A 26,016-nucleotide genomic window follows, 5' to 3' on the forward strand; every position below is an offset into this window, starting at 1 on the left:
CAGTGAATACACTAGATTTAGGGCTCATTACAATAATTGTTTATCCATGAATCCCCCTATTGTCCTATTCACTGCCCTCTCTATACCTTGAATGGTCTCTTGCAACACGTTAACGTCTTGCATTACACCATTGCATTTAGCCGTGACACTCTGGGTGCCTTTCCCCGACCTGAACAGAGCCCTGTGTAAGCTCAAAAGCTTGTCTGGCTCACCAGCAGAAATTGGGCCAATAAAAGCTCTTGTCTCTCTAATATCCTAGGCCCAACATGGCTATGCTACCCATTCGCTGCACTCAGGTAATCAGGAACATTCCATTAAGGAGAACTATTAATCAGTGTCGATATTGCAGTGGATTCAGTTCCCTGATGCACTCTGGGTTCCAGGGCAGCTCAGACCCCACCATTATGTGGGAAGTTTAGCCAGGTGCAGCTGCTCTGTGGCTCAAGCCTGGCAGTGCCAGCCTGGTGTTAGCACATCACGCCTTAAAGCAGCTTCCTGCCTGCAAAGGCAGCTGTGAACGCTCCGTGGCTGGGTGTCCTTGGAAGGCAGGGACGGGGCAGGTGGTTAGAATGCAGTATCCCCACCCCTGCGCTGGACTTCAGCCACTTACGTCATAGTGAGTCTAGGGCTGCGGTGGCATCTCTGGGACTGGCTGTCTCTTTCTGCGCTAGCTCAGATGCGTTATGGGCTTGCTGCAGAAATTAGTGGGTGAGGTTCTCTGGCCTGTTTCGCAGGAAGCCAGACTGGAGCCTCAGAATGGGCCCTTCTGTTGCTAAAAAATCTATGAACCAAAACCTCGGTCTTGTGCGTACCAGTCGCTTCACGAGGAACAACCTAGACCAGCCCCAAACTGGCACGTGTGTGTGTATCGTTAATTCAATTACAGTAGTCCATTACAGGTGAGATCTGGTCCCCATTGTGCCGAGCGCGGCACACACAGTGAGAGCGAGTCCCCAGCCGAAAGTTAGCCCCATTTTACTAATGAACTGAGGCCCAGAGATGCCACTGGGTGTGTAAAACAACATGCTTGGCCATAACAGCAGTGGTCACATCATCTCTCATTGTCTTAAGGCTGTTAATTCACTAGGTCACAATCACGCAGCCAGTCTACGGTGGCCCACAGAACGCGTCCCAGTCCTTAGCCACACCCCTGATTTCATCCTGGAGACGCTCCCCGAGGAGGCATTGGCTCCCACGCAATCCCACACTTCACCCCTCAGTGTGGCTGCTGGTTTAGAACTCTCCTCTCTCCTGGCTGCCATGCCCACCCTGGGATTCATGTTTAAACACACTAGAACTCCCTCGCTGTGGACAGAGCCATGCCTGTTTGCCAGAGGATCGTTAAATACTATGAACCTGGCGCTCCGTTGCCTTGGGGCTCCTTGGTGCCATTCCAGTCGTGTCAAGGGACCAGCTTCAGCTACTGGGAAATAGCCCCTCTCTTACCCCTTTGTATTAGGTAGGCCCGGGCTACACTTAAAAATTCGCTCGCCCTCGCTCAGCCGCTGAGGGCTGTGAAAAATTTATCGTCCTGAGCGACGTAATTGAGTCAACCCAGCTCCCGGTGCAGCCATGGCTACGTTGATGGAAGAATTCTTCCGTGCAGCTAGATCCCGCCTCTCAGAGAGATGTGGTAATTACATTGGTGAAACCGGCCCCTTCCATCGATGTAGGAAGCGGTTATATTATGGCGCTACCACAGCACAGCTGCAGCGGTAGCATAGACACGACCGTAGTCTGTCAATTCTTAGGTACAGCATGCTTTCAAACCCCTTTCTGCCAAGCCTCCACCCTCGCCCCAGTGCCCAGACACAGCCGATTGCTTGGAGCAGTGTTTTAAACTCAGCCCCTTAACTTAGTTTCTGGACAAACATAGCAGAGGCCAGTATCCCGAGCTGGTTCCTTCATGCCAGCTGCTCTGACAATGTCTAGGGTTTCCCTTCTCTTGTGATTCTGTTTCTTGGTTCGTAGTGTTTGGTGGGTTTTTTAAAGCATCAGCTCCCAGAGTTCGATAGGTACCCAAGAATTTCAGCTTTCATTTGATCAAAATAGTAAGCGTCCGGGTTGCCCAGAAAAGCTGGAAAATATAGCCCCTTAAAGGCTCAAACACCAGAAGGCAAAGAAAAGGGATGGATCACTCAGTGATTGCCTGGTCTATACATTCCCTCCAAAGCATCTGGCATTGGCCAGTGTTCGAAGAGCTAGATGGACCCTTGGTCTGACCCAGTAGGGCCGCTCTTATGTTCTTAAACAGAATCTAAAATTCATTTTTTTAATCTCCTGCTTTTAAGACAATGTGCTGATTTGAAGAGACATTGACATGACTTCTGAGCATTTGGGATTGGTAATCCTGGTATCATATTAATGGGATTGGATTTTTCAACCCCTTCCACCTCCCGCAAAAAGCAAGTGATTTCTCACCAGCCTTTCGGAGAAGGAAACAAGTGCTCCTACCTTGCTCCAACACAGCTCTCCCAGGCTCTCTACCTGCAGCCTCCCACCCCTCAAAGCTCTGCAACAGACTCCGGTTGAGTTGTAAGAACCTGTAATCATCTCACATGCGCCAAAAATCCCCTAAACAGCTTTTTCCTGCCTTGCTAAAAGCAAATGCTGCCATCTAGAGCTCTTACAGAGAATAGCAGCAGAGCCTTTTCAACCATTTGCTGGTATTGCTTCTAAGCAGCCACACATCTTCTAAAATGGCTGATGCCCAAATTAAACCATATTCACCAAATCCTCCTAGCAGGCCTGGGGAGTACCAGTTAAATGACTTTAAAATATTTTATTGCTGTCATGACTCCTGTGCTTTCTAGTCTCTGCTTTCCTTCTCGGATGAGGAGCATTTACAACCTGGCTGCTTTAATTTTGTGAATTGTTCTGTGCAGCGGTGAGGTAGAAGACTGGAAAATAAGTCAGCACTTCCTAATGCCCCGGTGGGCTTCGGAAAGGAACTAAACTCTTTGGGGCAGGCTTTGCTTTTTGCTGTGTTTGCACAGCACCCCGTCCAATGAGCCTAATTTTAATTGGGACCTATGGGCACCACAAGCAACAAAGGGAAGGAGAGGGAGCTTTCATGTCACCTCCTGCAGCTCCTCTTGTATAAGGTCGAAGGTCCCATAACGCTTATTAGTAGGGATCATGGCGGTAACTAGTCAGAATAAATGCAGGATAACTCCTAGTCCGTGCCCTCTTTCTCCCAGAGGCATTGCCTCGAAAGGGGGTACAAGCAAGAAAAGATGCAGCAGCTTTAAGCAGAGGAGCAGCAGGTAAGGAATGATCTGCCCTGTCCCTCTAGTATTTTTCAAGGGCAGTACTTTCAGCAGCGACAGCCGGGCCTGGAGGTACTTCAGAGCGTTCTAGGGAATGGCTTTCTGAAAGGCGGACACATACTTTTGCCAAAGTTGCCATGATCCCGCACGAACCTTCACACCTGAGATGCAGTTTGAGTGAAGAGACATGTTCGCTCCATTCGAATCTGCCAGCAAATGATATAACCCGTACAACAGTTCCCCGTGCCCCTAAGGACATGCACAGCACTCCAGCTTGCGTCTAGAAGAGACTCTCCTTGAGCACGTAAAATCACATCAAGCCACGGTGTAAAACCCCCACATCGTACGCTCAGAGTGGCACTACGGTTGTAGTCTGGGAATTTCTCATGCGTTTTGGTTTTAGAGCTTAGTTACTAGGGAAGTTTCTACCACCACTGTCCCTTTGCAGGCTGCAGAAGTATACCAGCCGCTGCCTTGACCATGGTTGTACAGATCCATGTGTTACCGTCACTCATCTCATAAAGGGAAAGAGATGTATTCCTGGCCTGGACAACTGCAAGGCTGAAGAGACAGGCTGTCATCTGTTCCACATTCCAAGATGCACCCTTTGTGCAGGGGGCACAGATGTTAACGTTTAGGCACAAGTGTTCAGAAAGTCCCTTTGCTCCAACAGCTTGGCTTGTGCACAACCCCCTAACCCCTCTAAGTTGCCTAACCTTGGGAGGGTAACATCTCTTAGAGAAGGTCTACACTAGAAACTCTTATGGGTGCAGCTGTACCATGTCTGGTGAAGTAGTCTCCTATCAGCTTAATAACTCCACCTCCCTGAGAGGCAGGAACAATGTTGGCACTAGCACGGTCTAGGCCGGGGCGGGTCAATGTAACGTCACTCGGGGGTGGATTTTTCACATCCCTGAGCGACATAGGTATACCAACGTGTAGCGGAGACCTGCCCCTAGAAATGCGCTGCCCTTTTATATGGCTGGCCTGCAAGCTCCTGGATCACCACAGCATAGCAAGTTCTCACCTATTACTCCAAGGTCTTTGTGCCATACACACTCAGCCGAAAACAGGAAGGACCTCCAAACTGCTTGCAAGACCCGTACTTCACCCTACACCACATCGCCCTCATTCAGAGCCACATCCGAAGATGCAATTGTAGTGGGAATTGCTGCTCTGAGGCTTTAGAAAGGAAGCATTCTGGGGTACTTACAGGTGTAGCAAGGAACCCATTCTAGGCCAGCACACTGACGATTTCACACATCAAGAAAGCCTTTACCTAGTTTAGTTGAATATTTTTACAACAGCACATTATACAATTCATTTTAATACAGCAGTTAAGACATCAACACTGGAGTTCATGGGGATTTTGCTCCTGGCTCCTCCTCTAAGTCTTCCATCTGGAGTAGTGACAAAGGGCCTGCTTCTCATCAGGGTGTGTCTGTTCCTCAGTTTCCCCCTTGTAAACAATTAACACTTCCCAGCATGCCTAGGAATAAGTGCACTAACTGCCACACAGATACTAGTGATGTGCCTCACAAAGAGCTTTCCAGTAAACAGAACATCTAGGCATTGCAAGCTGTCCCAGAATAACCATGCCTTGCTGTGGGTTTCAGATGCGCTGTACTGCACAGAATTGGAGGTCCCCAATCAAACACATAGAAGCCACTTTTTAAAACCTTGGCTTGTGCAGAATACAGCAGATCATCATACAATTCGTGGTATGTGGTGTTCTACCCAACTTATAGGGCACAGAATCTATGCTGCAACGACAGCCTCCACTGTTCTCTTAAAATACACGTGTAACATCTAGTTATCGTTTGTGGGAGAGTTAAGTATGGGGTACTTGCACACCTTTCAAGACAAAAGTGTAGAAATACATCGATTTTTTTTTTTTTAAATCGGCACTGTACCAAGTAATCTGACATTACTGAGGCAAATGCTAGTTTTTTAGCAGAGAAAATCCACACGGACTAAGTGATATCCCAGGTTACATGGGAAACATAGGTGTAATTACAGTTGACAGGAGGAAAATCAGATTCCAACACTCATGTGCTCACACCACTGAAATATGCCGCCTTTTGGTGTTCACATGGAAATTTGTGTCAGGAGACTTCCTGTTACGTTGGGAAAAATGCTTCCGCACTAGGCCTCCAGCCCTAGATGGAGATTTCCTTCTCCCAGCCTGTCTTTATCCATGCAGATGTTAAACACTTCAGAATAGCTGTACTTTTACAATGGGGCCTCTGCACACGTCATTTCACCAGTCTAGTGTCAGCTCTATCAGCTTGGCATTCAAAGGAATGTAAAAGATGACTTGTTATGCACAGCATAAGAGAAGGTAAGAGATCCATGACAGATGTTCCAATAAGGTTCTACAGCAAGAATCAGATTTACTGACAGAAGTGGCAGGCTCACACTTTTTGGAGTCTTGTTACATTAGAATAGTGTCTTTCAGGAAACCTCTAAAATTCTCCATGACTTGTCTGTTTTGATATATTCCATTAGACAGCTTAAATTACTACAGGACAGCTAAACTTGGAACAGTCTGATTTGTGTAACTGATGTGCTCTGTCTAGCTGGCCAAGTTTTATTTAGTGAAATGTTTAGTTTAATCTCCATTACTTCAGTGATAGGAGCAGGGAGAGGTTTCCTCTCTTCCTTTCCTCCACATTTCCCTCCAGGGAAGAAGTCCTAATTCCCAGCCCCACATGCTCCATTCCCCATATACATCAGGACGCAATGAATCAGATATGCATTTAAGACATCATCAGTTGTTAAGAGCTAAAGCAATGGAGCTGGTTAAATGTTTTGGGAAGACAAAAGTTCCAATAGTGTATATTTAGGTTTTATTCCCAACCAAGAGGGCTAGAAACTTTCATTTATGAGTTTAGATTCTGTAACTCTGAACATAACAGATGGGGCACAGAGCTACAGCAAGCAAGGGGGGCATTTAACACCACCATTAGGAATGCAGGCTGCTTTTTTTTTTTTAAATATGATTTGCCCAAGCCATAATATTGTATTTCCCTCCACCCGCTTTCACAGGCAGCAGTTTTTAAAGCTCAGACTTGTCCATCCTACCGTCACAGTGATCCTATATACTGAGCTGCTACATGCCTTTCAAATGGCAACTTGCAATATTGGAGGCTTGCGAGCACAGGAATGGGATTTGGAACAGCCACTCTACGGTGAGTTAGAGTGCGCACTCTTTGAGCAACAAGAGGTGGCAAGCAGAGATCTTAGACAAACTAGTACCGCTACCTATAAACAGGTTCAAAGGTCCATCCAGAGTAGAGCCCTGCATGGGACTATTTTTTAATCCTGCTCTCACCCACTCCTGTTATGACAAAAGCGGGTCCTGCAAGATCCCAGTTCCGCAGCAGGGCTCTAATCTACAGCTTGCCTGCTTTCCTGTCCCAGATTCCTAACTCATCAGCACTTGAAGAAGAATGGCAGGAAGACATGCACCAGTTCAGGCCCTTTAATCTGTCTGAGACAGGGTGCCGAAGCACAAAAAATGATAAAACGGTCTGCATTTTTACAGCAAAAAACCTACGGAAATTTATAGGGAAAAAAATATTTTTGTACATGGGGTAAAACGTTATAAATTCAAGACAACTCACAGACAGGGGGAAACTCCCACATCTAGCACTCATTTCTTTAAAAAGTTCACTTGAATAGCCGGGCAGTCAAGCTGCCACTCTTTGAAATGATAGTTACTTTTCCCAAGTGGCTCACAGTACTGCTTTGCATCTTGGAATGTCCTCAGAAGGCTCCGTGTCAAAACAAGGTGACAGAATAAAAACCCCAGAGTCCTTTCAGATAGCAGGGGAAGGAAGGAAAAGGGAACGCTTAGTCATCAAATTTTATCTTCTTCCCTTGTGGCTTGTGTTCTCCTCCTCCTCCTCTGCCTCCCCGGAAGCCACCTCCTCTACCTGGAAAGAAATTAGAGAGATTAGGAACCAAGTTGCATTTAGCCTGACTCAGAAGTTAGTATTCCCCCTCAGTATGCGCTTGGAAGATGACAGTACATGGAAGGGTAAGCACATGTTAGTATTCCAATGTGCCACCTCAGAGAATCTGAAAGCATGCGCCTGGCCTGGGATTAGTCAGTCTTCGATTTATCTGAAATGTTGCCTGAAGTCAATAACATGCTAAGCTTTGGTTATATTTTCTTCGTACCTCCAAATCCTCTGCCGCCACCCCGTCCGCCGAATCCACCTCTGCCACCCCGTCCTCCTCTTCCTCCGCGTCCGCCAAATCCACCGCCAAATCCACCACCACGCTGACCATCACCCTTGGGCTTGGCATAGTCAAGGGTCACTTTGTTTCCATCAATCTCTCCATCCTCCATAGCTTCTTTAGCTGCTTTGGCATCTTCTGGGCAGCTGAAGTCCACAAACCCAAATCTATGCAAGGTAGTGAAAAGACAAGAGTTCACCTTCCACTGAAGTGAGCCACGCAACACAGCTCCACCCTTCACCAGAATACCATGCATACTGAAGAGCTACACTAATGTATACATTAAAAAAAAAACAAAACACGCAGGTTTGTCTGTGCGCAGTTCCACTGTATTTGGCTTCCCACCATCCTATATTTAGTCTTTGCATTATCCGGGTAACCTGTTCCTTGCAGCAAGAATGCTCAGTGTAAAGGAGGCAAGTTCCATACTGAACCCTAGACTATGCTGCTTCTTCACAACGCTTTCAGTCCAAATTAGTGGACGTCTAATGTTGGACCAGCGATCAAAGCTGTGACCTTTAAATATCCCAAAAGAGGCTCGATTTAATAAACTGGTATGAGCTACTGGGCGGGGAGGGAGCACCTTATCATGAAGGATCTGTTTGCACTATTAATATTGCCCACTGGTAGTCAGAGCAGAAGATCTACACCACCATTTTTCATGACCATCCTGTCAGGAGTGCTACAGGACTATGCACAGCTTGTAATACAAGAACACACATTCACAGTGTCCCACAGCCTTGGCTAATCACCCATCTAAAGCCAGAAGGTGAATATGCCAGCACTGAGCACTTAATTTTCTTCTCGTGCGAATCCATAGGCTGCCACTGATTTTACGGCAGGAAGGAGCTCATTGAGAAGGGAGGATGTTACACCTTTACTGTTCACAGGATATTCAAGATTGCAAGCCTGTTTCCTCTTAGCAACTAGTTGACAACGTTATTAATACCAATCCAAGGTCAGTTAGGATTTCAATCGATTAATCTAGACCTCTTCCAATAGGAAGTGATTTATACCATCTCCAGATTAGAATTTAACATACCCTTTGGATGAGCCAGTATCTCGGTCCATGACTATTCTGGCATTGACAGAGCCCTCAAACGAATCCCTCAATGTCTCCTCTGTGGTGTCCTCAGAAAGGCCTTTGACAAACAGCGTTTTGGTTTGTTCTAAACAAAGAGAATCCATTTTCAGATCAACCACTTTTGTAAAGTTTCTGCCTTAAGACAGATATGTGAGCCAGGTTCCCAGCCACCATATATCAAGCCCTTTTACATTAGAAAAAAAGAGAAGTTAGCTAATTGAACACTGTCGACTAATTGAGATGTCAGATAAAAACCATTATCTACATCAACATTATAAGGTTGCTTTTCTGGGCCACAACTGCAAAAATAGAAAGGCCAAAAACATTTAAGTGACTGACACAGAAACAGCTAAGATGTTTTTCTTCTGAGATTTTAAAAGAGGGGAAAAAAAATTAGCAGCTTATGCCAAGAAATTCCCCCGCCCTTGTTTCTGACCTGGGGGAAAAACAAAAACAAAAACTGTCCTGTTAGACTTGAAGCATTTACAACAGAAATGCATACAAAAAACAAGTTTAGTCATGAAGGTATAATCATAACTACAATTAACACAGCTTGATCAGTACCGGACTATCCAGAGGAATTTTCAGATTATTTCATCAGTATCTCAGTCATCATATCCACCTCTTAAACTTAACTCTTGCTGCTGTTCCTAGCATCTGAGAAGCAGGTCTTTTTATACCATTTGTCCACATCAAATGATTTTTGGGGAACAGAATTAAGTGTGCATGAATTATAGCTGCATCAAAGTCTCAAAACCTCTGTAGGTCAGGATAAAGCACAGGTCACTTACGACTAAATCCTCCTCTGGAGTTACCACCACCTTTCTGTCCGGCTGGTGTGCTGAATTCCAGTCTGATTGTTCTGCCTTCAATTTCTGTGTTGTTACAGGAATTCAAAGCTTCCTTAGCATCTTCAAATGTGGAAAATTCGATAAACGCATATCTAGGTGGAGAGAAAAATTCTGATCAGACTGGAGACTTGTTCCCATATGGATCCTAAATAGCATGGAACCAGTCACGCTGCCAATATTCAAATCTTTACTACGGGGCTGGATCACTTAGGTTTTGTTAGGTTTTTTTTTTGGAGGGGGGGGGCGGTCCACTCTTACATACCCTTTAGGCTTGCCCTGGTTATTTTGTGGCATCCTGATAGCAGAGGCTTTTTCAAACAATTCTTGAAGAGATTCTTCTGTTGCATTGTATGAGAGGTTGTTCACAATTAGGGTCTTTGACTCTCCACCTATCAGGAAAAGAGAAAGAGAACTTAGAACTGCACATTTACAGGCAGACTTTTCCGAACTAAACCAACAGTGCTTTTAGGAGCGAGAGGGAATGGGGTATTCTTTGCTCCACTATGGTATCTGCCTCAGGGACCATGCACAAGGACGACTCCCAAGCACAAGCTAATTACACTAGATGCCAATTAAGTGTATGAAGGTTTTGTATGTCAGGGTAATTGGTATCTGGACTACCTAGATTGTTCAGAACTGGAGAATCTCTGTACAACTTAAATCCTTCTGGAGTTTAACAATGGTTTAAGTGCTCCTTTGTGCAAGGTGCTGGATTGACGGCCTTCAAAACAAATCCCCAAATCCAAGAATTTCACCAATGTACAACACTCTCTCTTTAGGTCAAGGTCTAGAGAATGAAGGTACTTGTTTCACAAGGTCAAGCCTGATAGGGGCAGGCTGACTCAAGTCTGAACTGATGGACCTCTTACCCACTAATATGCAAATTAGAACTATATAAAATGGCATGAAGTGCATGGGATTGAAAGTAGAAAGAAAAGAGGGAGAAGAAATACACAAGATTCCCTCCGTGTTACCCAAAGGATTCCTGTGAACTGCTATAATTTGCTTGCGATAGCAGCACAGCCTATCATGTACCTTTAGCACATAATAGTGCTGCATAAATACCTTTTTGTGTCTCTAGATGGCTCTTCTCTCCTGTGTAATCTAAGATGATGGAACGACCCTCGATTTCAGTGCCCTGCTTCTCCTCTAGTGCCTTGTCTGCCTCAGCTTCTGTTTTAAACTCTACATAGGCAATCCTAGAATGGTGAAGAAAGCAGATGAACAAGCTGTTTCTTTGGGGAATGTTGAACATGCACAAAAAGCTAAAACCCAAATAATGCTTTTAGGACAAGTACTTAATTTCAATATTCTAAGTAGCCGTTGAAGACAGCAAAAAGACATCAGTCTATGTTAAACAGGCAACGCACGCCTGGGAAAAATTAAACTATCACAAGTACATACCCTTTACTGCTCCCATCCTTGCCAGCCACTAGCCTGATTTCTAGCGCATCTTCAAATACTTCTCTCAATTCATCCTGTGTTATACGGTAAGGCAGATTCTTAACAAAAAGTGTTCTGGCATCTCTTTCTACAAAAAGACAAAAAATAAAAAATTAAGATTCTTTGGTACACTGTACCACAGTGAACAAAATGCCAGCACCAGGAAAGCCAAAAGTAATTCAATTATGTCACCAAAATACAAGTAAAGTTGATATTTTGTATTTGTGCCAGGAACAATTGTAATTTTACACATTAAGGGCTCTACATCCAAAAGCAGAAATATCTTTACCACATACTGGTTTGCTGGTAATATGAACATTCCCCCAAACACAATCCAGATCATCTTGAATTCCATCTCCATATCCGAGACATACTTCTTTGAAAATCTCAACCCATATAACAAGGCTTTGATAAGGAAGTGGTAAACTAATACAACCAAAACTTTTTATGTTAGGTAAGTTTAATGATTTCTGATTAACTACTAAGTGCTTATATCAGAGGTGCAATTTCTTTCTTGAACAGTATGAAGATACAACAAAATTATGGTTTTAAAACCATTAACCATTTCTGCAGGTACTACCCACAATCACCAAACCGAACAGGCCAGTAGAAGACACTTAGTCACTGGCTTGCTCAACATGACAAGATGTGTTACCCAGAAATCTAGTAGATAAAGAACGAAGTTAGTTTTCATACCTTTCTTTGTTTCTTTAATGATTTCTTTACTCCTTGCTTTCTCCAGTTTGATTTCCAAACCCATGAATTTCTTCCCATTAAATTCAAGGGATTTATCCAGATCCTCAGCTGATGAGAAATCTACATATCCAAACCGCCTGAAAGAAGAAAGACTTTAATATCTACACAGAACTTTGGAGTTAGTGTCAGAACACATTGTGGAAGCATAGTCAATAAGGCTATGTCTACACTGCATTGTAAACCATAGTCTGTGCAACCCAGGCGTATGGACTTGGTGTTTCCAAACCCACGCTTGAGCATCCACACTGCACTGTAACCCTGAGCTTACAACTGCTGGACTCGGGTGTCACAGCCATGCTAAAGCACCCACCCTGCACTGCACAGACCTCCTGACTTGGGCCTGCAGCTTGAGCTGCATCCACATTGCAAAATGACAAGGGCTTGGACCAGAATCACAGTGGCGGCCCCCCTAGGATCAAAGTCCTGCTTGCTTGCTGATACAAGTCAGACTGATGTGTGTGTGTGGATGGAAAGGGGACTTGTGCTCAAAGCTGAATCAGGACCGGACTTAGGTTATGTCTACGCTACGCACCTTTTAGTGACACAGCTGTGCCGCTAAAAGGCATGCAAGGTAGCCGCTTTTTGTCGGCAGGAGAGAGCTCTCCCGACGCCAAAAAACCCCTCCTCTCACCTCCAACGAGCGGCGGTAGCTGTTCACACCAGTACTTTTGGTCGGCAAAACTTTTGATATTGGGGGGGTGGGGGGAGTGTTTCCACACCACTGAACGACAAAAAAATGTTGCCAATGAAAGTCCAGTGTAGACAAAGCCTTAGAGTGCAGTGTACACCTACCCTAAGAGCTGCCTTCAAAAAGAGTTAAATGATTGAAGCAGCTTTACAGTGGAAGCCATCAAAACAAACATTACACAACTAACATAGTCAGAAGAGCTGTGCTCCTCAACAAGGAACCTATCATGTTGATTGCTTTACTAAGACAGCAAGTTTTCAGACTGGAACTCAAATTTAGAGATCCAAATGCATCAAAACCATTTACATCCCAGTTACAAGGTGGGCTGGTGTAGGTCTTTAAAACAGTCCTGATTCAAATCAGGACAGGACAGATTTCCTGTGCCTCCCCAGAAAAGTCACCTAACCTCTTTGAACATCTGCCAAATGGACACACTTACCCAAGTCACAGAACTAGTAAGAATTAGTTGTTCAGTACTAAATATTTTCAGAAAAATGAAACCAAATTGCCAAGACACTCAAAAAATAGCTCTTTAGAAAGTATAATAGCTTAGACTCAGCTACCCAAACAAGGGCTATACATAAATTGCATAAAATGAAGACTGCAGCCTTCCTCTTTAGTACGGGCATGCTGCTTGAAGCATCTACCGGTCCCGAGAGGAAATGCTCCACCTTGTTCATAATAGCATACGGCTGAACTTGGTTTAACAGTTCCACATACTATTCAGTGATCACTTAAACATTTTGTTTGTCCCAGTTACGCCTCCTAACTGTGCCAGTAGTTTACAGCTTGGTATGAAGAGAGCGGCAGCAGAATTATAGTTAAGAGCTTACTTGGAACCACCAATTCTGACTTCCAGAACTGGAAGGTCTTTTTTGCCAAAGAACTCCTTGATGGCAGTCTTCAGTTCCTCATAGTCCTTGCTGGCGTTCAAGTTTCCCATAAACAGGGAGAAAGCTGAAGCAGTTTCTTTAAGAATAAGTGAAGTTTAATTAGGCAAATTAAAGGATGATCAAATTGGAGACATCTTACTCTAAAGGACTACGGCACATCAGTTTATATCAAAGTCACATCAGACTTCAGTATTAAGTCCCTAGTATTCATCATTTGTGCTGGCAGCACCATATAAAAGCCAAAGATTCAAACCCCTTAGTACAAGTTCCCCAGCTAGTACCTTCCCTCATTAAATGAAGAAATGTTGAACATTTTCTCTGGAGCACTGCAGTAAGGGGAGCCTTGACTTCAGCTGCACTTAGAACACATTTCAGGATGCATCATACTAACATACCTTCAGTTTTCTTTTTCTTGGCTTCTGGGACACTTTTTTGCTTGGGCATTTCCTTCTTTCGTTTTCCGGGCATTTCCTTCACAGACTCTGTGGTATGGGAAGATACATTAGAAGGATCTTAGAATAATATGTAAGGCATCCAGTGACACCCCCACCCTCCGTCACACTGGATCAGTACTTGACTATCTTGAGAAACTTTCATTGTGATTTTCATCACATCATTTCAGAGAGTGTTCATCAGTTCCAGCTTTGGAGACAGGGTTGGACATACTTCTTGCCTACTGCTGCTGAAGATGAGTTCTGTGTATTACTACGCAGCAGGGATTTACACAAGCATAGAACATTCAGCTCACCTTCCTCATCTTCGTCATCCTCATCTTCGTCGTCGTCCTCATCCTCATCGTCGTCGTCCTCATCATCCTCATCTTCGTCGTCGTCCTCAGAGTCTGCCTTTGCTTTCATTGGAACAGCTTTCACTGGAGCAGCTTTCTTTCCTTTTGCTGGGGTTATGTCCATTGCCTCAACTTCAGAGTCTGAAACATCAAAGCAAACTATCTTTCATGGGTTCAATTCAATTTCAGTGGTTCAATTCCTGTGCAACTGAGGAAGGAATCTCCACCCTCATTTCCCCTCTGGTAAAACAGGCCATGCTTCTCACTCTTTCGTCTTGTCCATTTCAGTTTGCAAGCTCTTTGGGGCAGGGACTCAGTTTGTTTTACAGTGCTTAACACAACTGGATCCTGGACCTGACTGAGGTCTCTTAGCCTATGTCTACACTGCAATGAAACACCTGTGGCTGGCCTGAGTCAGCTGACGCAAGCTAGCTGCGGACGTTTTATTGGAGTGTAGACATATCCTAAAGTGCTACCCTAATATTACTACCATTAGTAGCGTCCAGTAAGTAGTAACAAGCGCCACAGAAAGCGGCAATAGGAAAAAATTGTTAAACTCCAATACACTCCTTAGTTTTATTTGTAGGCGTCAGTGGCCTTATAAAATCAGGTCTGCTATATGTGAAATAAGCTAGCAAACCAGTTTCAATAATACAAAGAGCTAAGTACATTATTAATGCCATGTCAGCCTCTGTGGGTTCAAGCCAACTAAAAATGCGTGCATTTTATAATGATCAAAACTATATAAGCTAAGCCTTCCCATAACCAGCGTAGCCTACACACCATCATCTTCCTCGTCGTCGTCATCCTCATCGTCGTCGTCATTGTCAGATTCTTGTTTTGCAGGTACTGCCACAGGTTTTGCCAGTACAGGCTTTTTGACTGCAGGTGTTACAGGCATTGCTACTTCCTCCTCAGATTCATCTGTAACAAGGGTTTAACACTCACTAGTCTGCATGCTATAAACAGCATTTACACCAGGGGAGGACAAACTACGTCCCGAGGGCCGGATTCGGGCCATCAGGGCTTTCAATCCAGCCCGCAAGATTCAATCCCAGAAGCCGCGGGGGGGTGTGTGTGTGTGTGTTCCGTGCACTGCCCTTGCCTGAAGGCACCATTCCATGCAGCTCTCATTGGCTGGGAATGGGAAACTGCAGCCAATGGGAGCTTTGGGGGTGGTACCACCCCACAAACTATTGCTGGCCACTTCGGGGAGTGGCACGGGGCCAGGGCAGGCAGGGAGCCTGCCTTAGCCCCGCTGCCACTCGAGATAAGTGGTGCCGGGCCCCGCACCCCAACCCCCATGCCCTGGGCCCCCTTCTACACACTGCACCCCCCCTCACACCCCACACTCCAACCCCCTCCCCCAGTCCTACATTCATGGCCCTGCTTACAATTTCCCCACCCAGATGTGGCCCTTGGGCCAAAAACTTTGCCCATCTCTGATTTATACTGTTAATTCAGGTTTGCTCAAGAAATGTACTCTACGAAATGCTGGTAAAGAGAGCTGTGATAAATAATTAATCATTGGCTTGAACCATGCACGACAGGGAGCCCATGCAAACTTCCTCCAAACAGCTCTGCTACTTTAACTTAGTACGGTCCTCTCTACCCCCCACCTTTGCTACACAAACCCTGTGTCTCATTTGACTAAGAACCGCCCGTTGTGCTGAACTGCACACTGGTTTGTGATATGGACAAATAGGAGCTATTTAGGTTGAGGTAATTTTGTTCAACGATGGCAAAGCATTTAACAGAAAAGTGAATTTTGACTTGCCAGAGTCATCTTCATCCTCCTCGCTGTTGTCGTCATCGTCCTCCTCCTCCTCCTCTTCCATGTCTTTTTTCTTCGCATTTTTTCCATTTTTAGCTCCTTTGGCTGGAGTGGCAACTACCTTCTTGGCTGGAGTGGCAACTACCTTCTTGGCTGGAGTGGCAACTACCTTCTTGGCTGGAGTGGCAGCCTTTTTGCCAGGTGTAACTGCTGCTTTTGGTGTTACCACTTTCTTCTGAGGAACAACCTTAGAGAAACAGACAAGTCAAATGAGTGTACACAACTCCAAAATTAGATTAAATTAAACCCACCACAACCATTCATCCAACTAGCCCCTCTGCTGGAGTGCCTAGAAAGACTTCAGGACCAGACTGTAAAGCCACGTTGGCAGCTCACGGGGAACCAAAGGACTGTCCCTCATTTACATATACAATATAAGCCTCCCTGCTACATAACTTATGTTACCTCTACGCTTGTTTTTGGCCCCTCTCTGCCTCCACAACTAGAACATCTGGAGGTGGTGGGGTTACCAAGTATAAAAAGAAACCAACATTAAGAACCCTTGGGAAGAGCAGAGTATGAATAGGTGCCCTTTTTGACAGAACTATGGCAGTATTCTCCCCTATCTTTATGGGGGAGGAATAGAAAAGAGAATACAATTAGTATAGTATTCAAGAAGCCAGCCTTTCCCCACCAGACTCAAAACTTTACAAAGCCAAATTTGAAAGCTTTAAGTTATTTAGCTACACTCAAAATATCCACTTGCTAATGCTAATTCATTGTCTCATCACTTATGGTATTTTCTCATCATTTATTTCCCTATTTCATTCACTGAAGGCTTTTGGGTTGGGTTTTCCCAATGAATAATTTATTCCCAAAGTAACATGGAGCACAATAGAATCCAGATGTAAAATGATCACCTCTTCCTCACTGCTGTCCTCTTCCTCTGAGGAGTCCTCCTCCTCGCTATCTTCTACCTCCTTTGGGGGAGGAGGAGCCACTTTTTTCTGTTTGGCTTGATTCTTCGGATTCTTAAAGAAGAAACGTGAAATATGAACATACATTAAAGTTCACCCACTCCATCTTCCAATTTACAAACCTGTCGATAAAAGAATATAAAATACACCAAAGCCATAAAACATTTAAGCCAAGTGCCATTTTAGCAAAATTGTTTCCATATTGTGCGTGCTCGCAGAAGTATCACAACGGCATGCCGCCACTACGTTCCTATCAAAGTTAGAAATCCGCAGCGACCAACACGTTTTTCAGATCCGCCAAAATGCCTGCTCAGGAACCCGAGACACAAGGGGAGCGAGGCGGGATCTTTTATGGGACCAACTTCCGTCGACAGGAGAAAAAACTTTCCGCTTCCCGAACCGGCTCCGTTTGTAACGTTAATTCACCTGCAGACCTTTCATAAAGCAGAGCGATGGGGGGCGGGAGGGGGCCCCCATCCCTCTCCCCTGTAAAGCCCTTCCGCCCTCCAGCTCACACCCAGCCACGCTGCTCGACAAGCCCACACGTGCGCTGGAGGAGCCGGCAGCGCCGCGGCCAGGCCGCGGGAAGTCCCAGCGCTCCCCTTGCCCGCCCGCGCCCCGGGAGGGATCGACAAAGGGCCCCGAACCATGTGGGACCCAGGCAGGCCCGCGCCGCGCGCTTGCGGCTCCGCAGAGACCACGTGGCCGCCCACGCGGCGCACGCAGCCTGAGGCCTTCCCATCCGGCAGCGCGAGCCTCCGGCCCCGCCCCCCCTCCTCGCGCGCGCGCGCGCGCGCCCCGACCCTCTAGCTTCCGTCGCGAGCCCCGAGGGGGAGCCTAGAAACCCCCCCCACACACACACACACACAACGGCCGGAAAGAGGCCTAGAAACCGCCCCGAGTCCTGCGGCCCGTCGCGGAGCCGGCCACCGGCCTCGGGGGCTGGGAGAGGCCGCGCGAAACGGGCTGGCTTCGGGGTCGGGATTAGAAACCCGCTCCCCTCCGGGAGCCCGGGGTGGGGACGAGAAACCGACCCCCGGCACCGCCACCCGACGGGGGCCTGGCCGCCGCTCGCCCCTCTCCCGGATGGGGCCTGGAAGGCTCCGCCTCGGGCCCGCCGCTCCCCGGGCTGGGGGCCTGGGCGCCCCCCTCCGCGGGCCTCACCTTGGCGATCTTCACCATGATGGCGGCGGGACGTCGCGGGGCCGGCGCGCGGTGCGGGGCGGCTGGGTCCGTGTGCGACAGGCAGCGCCGCGAGCAGCGACTCGACCGTGCCCTGGACTGAAGCGAAAGAGTGAGAGCGCCGCCCCTCCCCCCAACCTCCAGCTTATGCTTTGTCCCGCCCCCCTTCGCCCCGCCGGACCAACCCCTGCACGCGGCGCCGTTAGCTCCGCCCGCCCGCCCGAATGCCGCCCAATCGCCGGGCTGCGGGCGTGGAATGCACACCAATCCGCGCGGGGCTGCCGCTGACCAATCGGAGCGCGCGTTACAGCGAGAGGTCGTGCCCGCTGGGGAGAAGGGGCAATGTAACCAATAGGCGGCTGCGCTCCGGTGGGGTTCGGAGTGGGGGGGGGGGCTGGTGAAGGAGCAGCGCAGCACGTGGCTCCAGGAAAACCACGTGCACCTGGGACCTCAGGGGGAGCGGGGATCAGCGGGGTCGTTACCTTACCCCACGGCTTGGCTGGGGGTCGGGAGCCGGGGCCAGCCTGGGGCCGGTGATCAGCCTAGCCCTGGGGGTCTGGCAATGGGACCACCCAGCCTTGGGGGTAGGAGTGGGATAGATGGAATTATGCCAGGGGGACTTGGGCTGGAGAGGGTGGTTTCTTCCCTGATCTACGATCTCTTTTATCCTGCTGCCCATCACCATGGTATCTGAGTTCCTTACACATAAAGTCAATAGCAAGGACCCTCGCAGGCGTCCTAGCGCCTCAGGCATGGATCCCTTTTCAGGGTCAAATCTTTACTTTGGATAAGGTTTTTTTCCCTTTCTTTTGGTTTGTGAGGGTTTAAGAATACCCTCTTTTCACTTCTCTTTTCCGGTCTCTCATCATCATTATCTCTTTTCCTTCCATCTCTACCCATCTTGCTCCTCTGTACTCTGTTTCTGCCTCTTTCCACTTGCTCTTCTGTGGGGTAGGTCAACAGTGAAGGTGTGGTTGCAGCACAGCTAAGCATACCTGTGCTAGTTTTAATCTAGCTCGGGTAACAGTAGCGTTGCTGGAGTGGCACGGGTTAGCAACCAGAATGCATACCCTGGCACCTTCGTTAGGTAGCCCATGGTGAAGCCTGCCTGTTCCACCATGTCTGCATTACAATCTATGTCTACCCTTACTACAATCACACCTTCACTTGCAGTGTAGACATACCTGTGGAGCACAGGCCAGAGTGTGGGTTCTGCTCACTTCCAATGGCAAGTGAGACAGCCCTGAGTTTAGATGGCACAAAATGTAAGAGCCATGGAAATATCATGCAGATGACAGATTCCATTAGATACAGTAAATGATCTTTGCTGTTGTTGGACCCTATTTTGTACAAACCATCCATGCTCAAATAAATTGGTTAGTCTCTAAGGTGCCACAAGTACTCCTTTTCTTTTTGCGAATACAGACTAACACGGCTGTTACTCTGAAACCATCCAAAATGTCACATCCTGACCTGTACGAATCCAGCACATTTTAGCTGACAACTCTACCATTATCAATCATGTTTATTATGATAGTGTCTAGAGACCAATCAAGGTCCCAACCCCACTATATTAGGCACTGTTCAAACACAGAGTAGGAGGCAATCCCTGCCTCAAAGAGCTTACATTATAAAATGTCATACCCATCTCAAACTGTAGACACCCTTAAAACACCTGCTGTATCAGTAGCTCCTATAACTTCATTTTCTGTGAAAGAGTGACATCACAACCCCCTTGGACATATTAGTCACTGACTGTAATCGGCGTCTGTGACATTAATTCCCCTCCCACTCTGTACTGGAAGGCTGCAATGTAACAACTTTAAGCAAACCAACCTGTAAGTGGAGAGTGTGATAGAGAAGGGAAGGCTCTTTGCATTTGCTTACCATGCTAGTCAGTTAAATCAGCAAGGGGCTGGAGTTTAAACCATTCTCACTGGGGTTTATCCAGGATGGGGCATCAGAGCCTCTATTTTTAATTTAAAAATCATGAAAACAGGTTTTTTGACCAAAAAAAAAAAAAATAAAGCAGGAGTTGATCTTCATGAACCATGAGTCGCATGAGCTGACAAACGCAGAAAAGCTTTGCAGATCAAGTTAATGTCATCATAGTTAACATTCGCTTAAGATGAATGGGTTGACACTATTATTTTATTCTTTCTGGGGACTTACAGGCTCGGGGAAAAGGGCAAAACTGTAATTCAACGTAGGTTTGTCTTTACTAGGAAACTAGATTATATTTAACCACGTTTTTTAACTATTATGTTAAGGGGCAGGATGCTGGCCGGGTCTGACTCATCAGTGCAGGCAAGAACAAGCCATGGTCAGCATGATGTTAGCAAGTGGTGGGTAAACTCAGAGGCCAGTAGACTTTACCCACAACCAGTGGTGGCAGGTTTGTGTAATTTTTGGTGGCGACAAGAATGGGTCCAAGTCCTCCCCCACCCCCACACCTGTCTTGTAAGCTGATATGTATATATTTTAAAATAATGTAAAAATTGACTGGAAACAGTAAGCGTTAACAGTTTCCCTTTATTTCCCAATATCACTATCCTAAGAAAAACTTATTTAACTAAGAATATCAACTTTATTAATACTCTTTTGAATATGGAAACAACCCAGCACTCTTGGATCAATAACCCACAAAAGCAAAAAGCTCTGTCTAATGTGCTATTGGACTCCAACAACTTTAATCTTGATAGCCAAGACTGATGATTTTTTAGATTTGCCGCATCTTTCTTTTGTATAACTTCAGGCCGTCACTTGATGAACTATCCTTTTGTTCTTTTTCTCTGGGTAACTTTATTAAAAATTTATCCATTGTTGATTATTATTACACAAAATTAATGGGGTGGGGCCGAGGGGTTTGGAGTGTGGGAGGAGGCTCAGGGTAGGGCAGAGGGTTGAGGTGTAGGGTGGGGCTGGGGATGAGGGGTTCACGGTGCAGGAGGGGGCTCAGGGTTGGGGTCTGGGGGGTGAGGGCTGTGGCTGGGGGTGTGGGCTCTGGGGTGGGGTTGGCCCAGGGATGAGGAGTTCAAACTTTGGGGTGCAGCAGGCAGGCTGCCCTGGGGCTGGGGCCAGAGAGAAGTACTCCCCCCAGCCCTCTCCACGCCAACAGCAGCAAGCTCCAGGGGAGAGGCCTCCCTCTCCCCCTGGCACAACGCTCACCCAAGCCCCAGGCTGCTACTCTGGAGGTCCCGACAGGATAAGCCCCCTCGGAGTTGCCTGCCAGAGGGCGGGGGGGGTGGAGGGTGCCATGCCGCTGGGCCTCTTCCCCTCCTCCCTCTGCAGGCGCAGCAGTCAGCCTGCCGCCGGCACCGTTCCCTTAGTTGGCAGCGGCCAGCCAGGGAGTGCGGCACGGAGCTGCAGGGGGCAGCCACCTGCTGCCCAGGGCACAGGTGAGGCAGGGACACTCAGGGGAGGCGTGCGGGGGCGGCATGCGGAGCCAGGGGAGAGACCCAGCCCAGAAGATTAGTGGAACCAGGCCGCCGGGGCCCTGAATTTGCTGGAGCCTGGGCACCATGGGCCCATACAACTTGCCGCCCCTGCCCACAGCTAACTAACTGACACAATGCTGAATATCGTTTGCCCTTGTCTATACCGACTAATCACTATCAATCAACTAGATCAGTGATATTCACACTGAGGCTCGCGAACTACAAATGGCTCTTTAATATGTCTCGTGCGGCTCTGTGTGATTTAATTATTAGCCAGTCTAAGTTATTAACCAATCAGGATGCTTTTACTATGTTAGTAACCAATTGTAGTTGATAATGTAATAATATTTGGTCAGTCATTTTGCTATGAGAATAATATATACATTATATTCACTTAAAATAGTAAATGAAAAAATTCACAGAACTGTGGCTCTTTTGGGTAATGTTGATTGCTCCTTTGGCTCTGAACCCCTGAGGTCTGAGTATCGTTGAGCTAGGTAGCTGCAGAAGTGGAGAAAGGCATACCAGGATTTGCATACAGCAGTTTCATGTGTCTGAATTAGCTCACTATCCGGTCCATACTCACTGATTTCACCCTTTAACCTTGGGCAAACTGGGTTTCATATGGCAACACTGCCAGGTGTTTGGCTCCATGGTACAGAGGGAATTCCTTTGGATAGCTTGTGCTTCTGCGCATAGGCCCATCTGCACTACAAAAAACACATTGCTGGAGCTGGTTGCAAAGTTGGAAATTTTAGCATCGTCTGACAACACAGTTTGGTCCCATCTCACTGCAGGGCTGGACAGTGTTTTAACCGTATTGGCCACGACCAAGATGTAACCAGATCCTACAACGCAGTAGATTTCCATGAGGAGTTTGGGCCTTTCTCTGTGTCTCTTAAGGTTGCCGACCCTCCAGGATTGGCCTGGAGTTTCCCGGTATCAGCATCCATCTCCCGGTGACTATTGAAAGCAATCCAGGAAATTTTAATTAATAGGATATTTTAAGAAAATGACATTATGACGTGTTGGGGAAAAAAAATATCTCCCGGAATAGCTTCAGTCAGAGTTGGCAACCCTAGTGTCTCTCTATCTTAAAACCTTCCATTGTTGTGCCAGGAGCACTCTTTATTTGTAATACATTTGCACACCTTCCTGCTGGTCTCTATGCTCACCTCTCAGCTCCCAAGCTGTATTTATGCTCCTAAAATTGGCCCCCTGTCTCCCTCTTAAGGATAACTTCAATCACATTTTACCAATAATGTATACCTTAAAAAGTCCAGACAGCAAATATGATCAAAAGTGTGCGGTCATTTTCCCCCTTTCCTGTCTTGTCAATATTTATCCTGTGCTTATCTCTGTATGCGACAATGCTAGAGACCATTCACACATAAATCATCTGTAATAACTCTTTTACTTTTCCCAGTCCATGCTGTTTGTTTACTTTTCTGTACTTCACGCAATTAGAGCAATGAAATCATTCATTTTTCATTCATTCATGGTTTCATTTTGGGTTTCTAATCAGTTTCATTTCTGGCTCCTGAGTAGCTCACTGGTGTCTAGGTTCTCAGCTCTGCAGAGGATCATTTCAATCCTCCCCAGCTTTTGCCACTGAAACTCCTTTTCTTTCTTTAGAGGAAACATCTCTGGTGCTGTTACAGGTGTTGGAAACCCAGCAGAATTTCTCAAGTTCCCTATGGCTCCTCTTCACCATGCTGCAATTGCTGGAGCAAGGGACCTGGATGTCCCCAGGTGCCATTCGTTATTAAAATGCATGGCATCAGAGGGAAGCTCATGGTGCTACACTTTGTAATTGCCTTTACGTTCGTGGGAGTTACGACCTGTGCTGTGGCCATCACTGAGGGCTGGGCTGCTCTCAAAAGAGTTGGCAGCATAGCTGTCAGTTAGGGGTGTGATTTTTTTGTTGACACAACTGTACTAATAAAAGTTCTAGCATAAGTGCAGTGATAGCAACAAAAATGTCGCTTTGCCAACTTATTTCACTCAGGGGACTGGGATAAACTACACTGGCAAAAGGACTTTTCTTACCACTAAAGACTGGGTCTCCAGTATGAGGGTTTGCTAGAATGGCTGTACTGATATGGTTCCACTGACAAACCCTTTAAGTGTATGTGATGTTGCACCCCATAATGCTTTATAGAAATATGCTTATGAATGTAAATAGGACATAACTGGAATACGTTTTATGCTACATATGCCATGTAACATAGCTTTGCAAAGGTCATGTTCTACTGAATGTATTCATCCTATTTGTATGCATGTATCATTTTTATATCTGAAGTTATGAGCATTGGCTCTATACCTCTATTTAAAGTGTTTGCTGGAGAAAGGTTTCAGAGTAGCAGCCGTGTTAGTCTGTATCCGCAAAAAAACCTCAGGAGTACTTGTGGCACCTTAGAGACTAACAAATTTATTAGAGCATGAGCTTTCATGGGCTACAGCCCATTTCATCGGATGCATTGACTGGAATATACAGTAAGAAGATACATATATATACATACAGAGAAGGTGGAAGTTGCCATACAAACTGTAAGAGGCTTATTAATTAAGATGAGCTATTATCAGCAGGAGAAAAAAGTGATAATCAAGATTTGTAGTGATAATCAAGATGGCCCATTTAGACAGTTGACAGGAAGATGTGAGATACTTAACATGGGGAAATAGATTCAATACGTGTAATGACCCAGCCACTCCCAATCTCTATTCAAACCCAAGTTAATGGGATCTAGTTTGCATATTAATTCAAGCTCCGCAGTTTCTCATTGGAGTCTGTTTTTGAAGCTTTTCTGTTGCAGAATTGCCACCCTTAAGTCTTTTAGTGAGTGGCCAGAGAGGTTGAAGTGTTCTCCTACCAGTTTTTGAATGTTATGATTCCTGAAGTCAGATTTGTGTACATTTATTCTTTTTGCGTAGAGGCTGTCCGGTTTGGCAGGAGTGAAAGTAAGTCGAGTGAGTTACCGGTACTCTGGGGCCAGCTCTGGCCCCCAGAAGGGGAGGGGCCTAGGGCAGAAGGGGGGGGGTTGAGGGGGTCAGAGCCAGCTCCAGCCCACCCTGTAAGGTAAGTTCACCCCTCCCCCCCCCACCGAGGTAGCAGCAGCAGCCCGGGGCTCCGGGGGCTATTTAAAGGACCGGGTCAGCAGAGGCAGCTGGAGCCCCGGCCCTTTAAATAGCCCCTGGATCCCCCTCTACCCAGGGCTCCGGGGGCTATTTAAGGGGCCCGGGGCTCCCCTCTTCTACCGCCCTGGCCCTTTAAATAGCCGCCGGAGCCCTGGAGTAGCAGCGGCGGGGCTCCAGTGGCTATTTAAAGGGCCCAGGCGGTAGAAGCAGGGGAGCCCCAAGCCCTTTAAATAGCTGCCGGAGCCCTGCAGCCGCTACCCCAGGGCTCCAGCAGCGGGGCTCTGGAGGCAATTTAAAGGGCCTGGGGCTCCAGCCACTGCTGGGAACCCCAGGCCCTTTAAATTGCCCCTGGGGAAGCCGGGCTGCCCCAGTACGGTGCACCAGCTCTTGCCGGTACGCCGTATTGGGGTGTACCGGCTTACTTTCACCTCTGCGGTTTGGCCAATGTACATGGCAGAGGGGCATTGCAGGCACAAGTTTGGTCAGCATAGCATGAAGGGGTTATTCAAGTAAATGGAAGTACTTGGTTAACAATGGACCTTGATAGATGCCAATCCACATCTGAGCTTTTGGCTTGGCCTGTAGACAACTGAGTCATGCATGGACATGTGACTTGCCCATGTGACTCCAAAACTCCATGCTGAGCTGTGATTCTATACAGGGGGAGAGAGGGGTTGCCACCCACAAGAGAGAGACTATATGAGGCCCTGGGAAACCCCTCCATTTTGTCTTCAGCTGGCTCAAGAGGGAGCCTCTCCACCCCAAGGAGATGCCTGAAAGAAACTGGAACAAAGGACAGTAACTACAGGGGTGTGAGTGATTGCTGGACCCAGACTAGAAGGAGGCTAGTCTGTCAAAGAAGATTATTGGAACATCTCTGAGGGTGAGATTTACCTACATTTAGGTTCCTGCTGTGTTAGGCTTAGACTTGCATGTTTTATTTTATTTTGCTTGGTAATTTACTTTGTTCTGTCTGTTATTACTTGGAACCACTTAAATCCTACTTTTTGTATTTAATAAAATCACTTTTTACTTATTAATTAATCCAGAGTATGTATTAATACCTGCAGGGATCAACAGCTGTGCACATCTCTCTGTCAGTGTTATAGAGGGTGAACAATTTATGAGTTTACCCTGTATACGCTTTATACAGGGTAAAACGGATTTATTTAGGGTTTGGACGCCATTGGGAGTTGTGTCCTCTACTTGAGGATCACTTTAGATAAGCTGTTGCCAGCGGGGGAGTGAGGTGGGAGGAAGTTTTGTTTCATGGTCTCTGTGTGTATATAATGTCTTCTGCAGTTTCCACGATATGCTATGCATCCGATGAAGTGAGCTGTAGCTCACGAAAGCTCATGCTCAAATAAACTGGTTAGTCTCTAAGGTGCCACAAGTACTCCTTTTCTTTTTACGAATACAGACTAACACGGCTGTTACTCTGAAACCTGTCATTGGGAGTTGGGTATTTGAGTGCTGGAGACAGAAGCACTTC

General features: G+C 46.7%; 1 protein-coding gene and 4 non-coding genes across 5 annotated transcripts; all 5 read right to left on the reverse strand.

Moving 5' to 3' along the window:
- Positions 1–6,738: 6,738 nt before the first annotated feature.
- On the reverse strand, positions 6,739–18,102 carry NCL (nucleolin). The gene is made up of 15 exons (XM_037908719.2): positions 17,932–18,102; positions 16,711–16,821; positions 15,794–16,037; positions 14,800–14,940; positions 13,978–14,157; positions 13,625–13,711; positions 13,170–13,305; positions 11,589–11,725; positions 10,854–10,980; positions 10,515–10,648; positions 9,712–9,838; positions 9,390–9,541; positions 8,557–8,683; positions 7,455–7,681; positions 6,739–7,207 (listed from the first exon to the last, which is right to left on the reverse strand). Exons 1-15 carry the CDS (start codon positions 17,947–17,949, stop codon positions 7,125–7,127), a joined length of 2,031 nt encoding a protein of 676 aa, XP_037764647.1. The 5' UTR covers positions 17,950–18,102; the 3' UTR covers positions 6,739–7,124.
- On the reverse strand, positions 8,240–8,377 carry LOC114019011. The gene has a single exon (XR_003564173.1). It is a non-coding gene; the product is annotated as a small nucleolar RNA SNORA75 (small nucleolar RNA).
- On the reverse strand, positions 9,151–9,219 carry LOC114019013. The gene has a single exon (XR_003564175.1). It is a non-coding gene; the product is annotated as a small nucleolar RNA SNORD20 (small nucleolar RNA).
- LOC114019012 lies at positions 13,383–13,450 on the reverse strand. The gene has a single exon (XR_003564174.1). It is a non-coding gene; the product is annotated as a small nucleolar RNA SNORD82 (small nucleolar RNA).
- LOC114019014 lies at positions 13,791–13,870 on the reverse strand. Its single transcript, XR_003564176.1, has one exon. It is a non-coding gene; the product is annotated as a small nucleolar RNA SNORD20 (small nucleolar RNA).
- Positions 18,103–26,016: the final 7,914 nt, after the last annotated feature.

This window comes from Chelonia mydas, chromosome 9 (genome assembly GCF_015237465.2).
Source record: "Chelonia mydas isolate rCheMyd1 chromosome 9, rCheMyd1.pri.v2, whole genome shotgun sequence".
NCBI lineage: Eukaryota > Metazoa > Chordata > Testudines > Cheloniidae > Chelonia > Chelonia mydas.

Excerpts from the sequence above, each read along its gene's own strand:
- NCL (XM_037908719.2), bottom strand. Across the intron at positions 14,158-14,799 it reads CGACGACGAGGAAGATGATG|ACTCTGAAGTTGAGGCAATG; the intron begins GTGTGTAGGCTA and ends TTGATGTTTCAG. Across the intron at positions 13,712-13,977 it reads GGATGACGAAGATGAGGAAG|AGTCTGTGAAGGAAATGCCC; the intron begins GTGAGCTGAATG and ends CCCATACCACAG.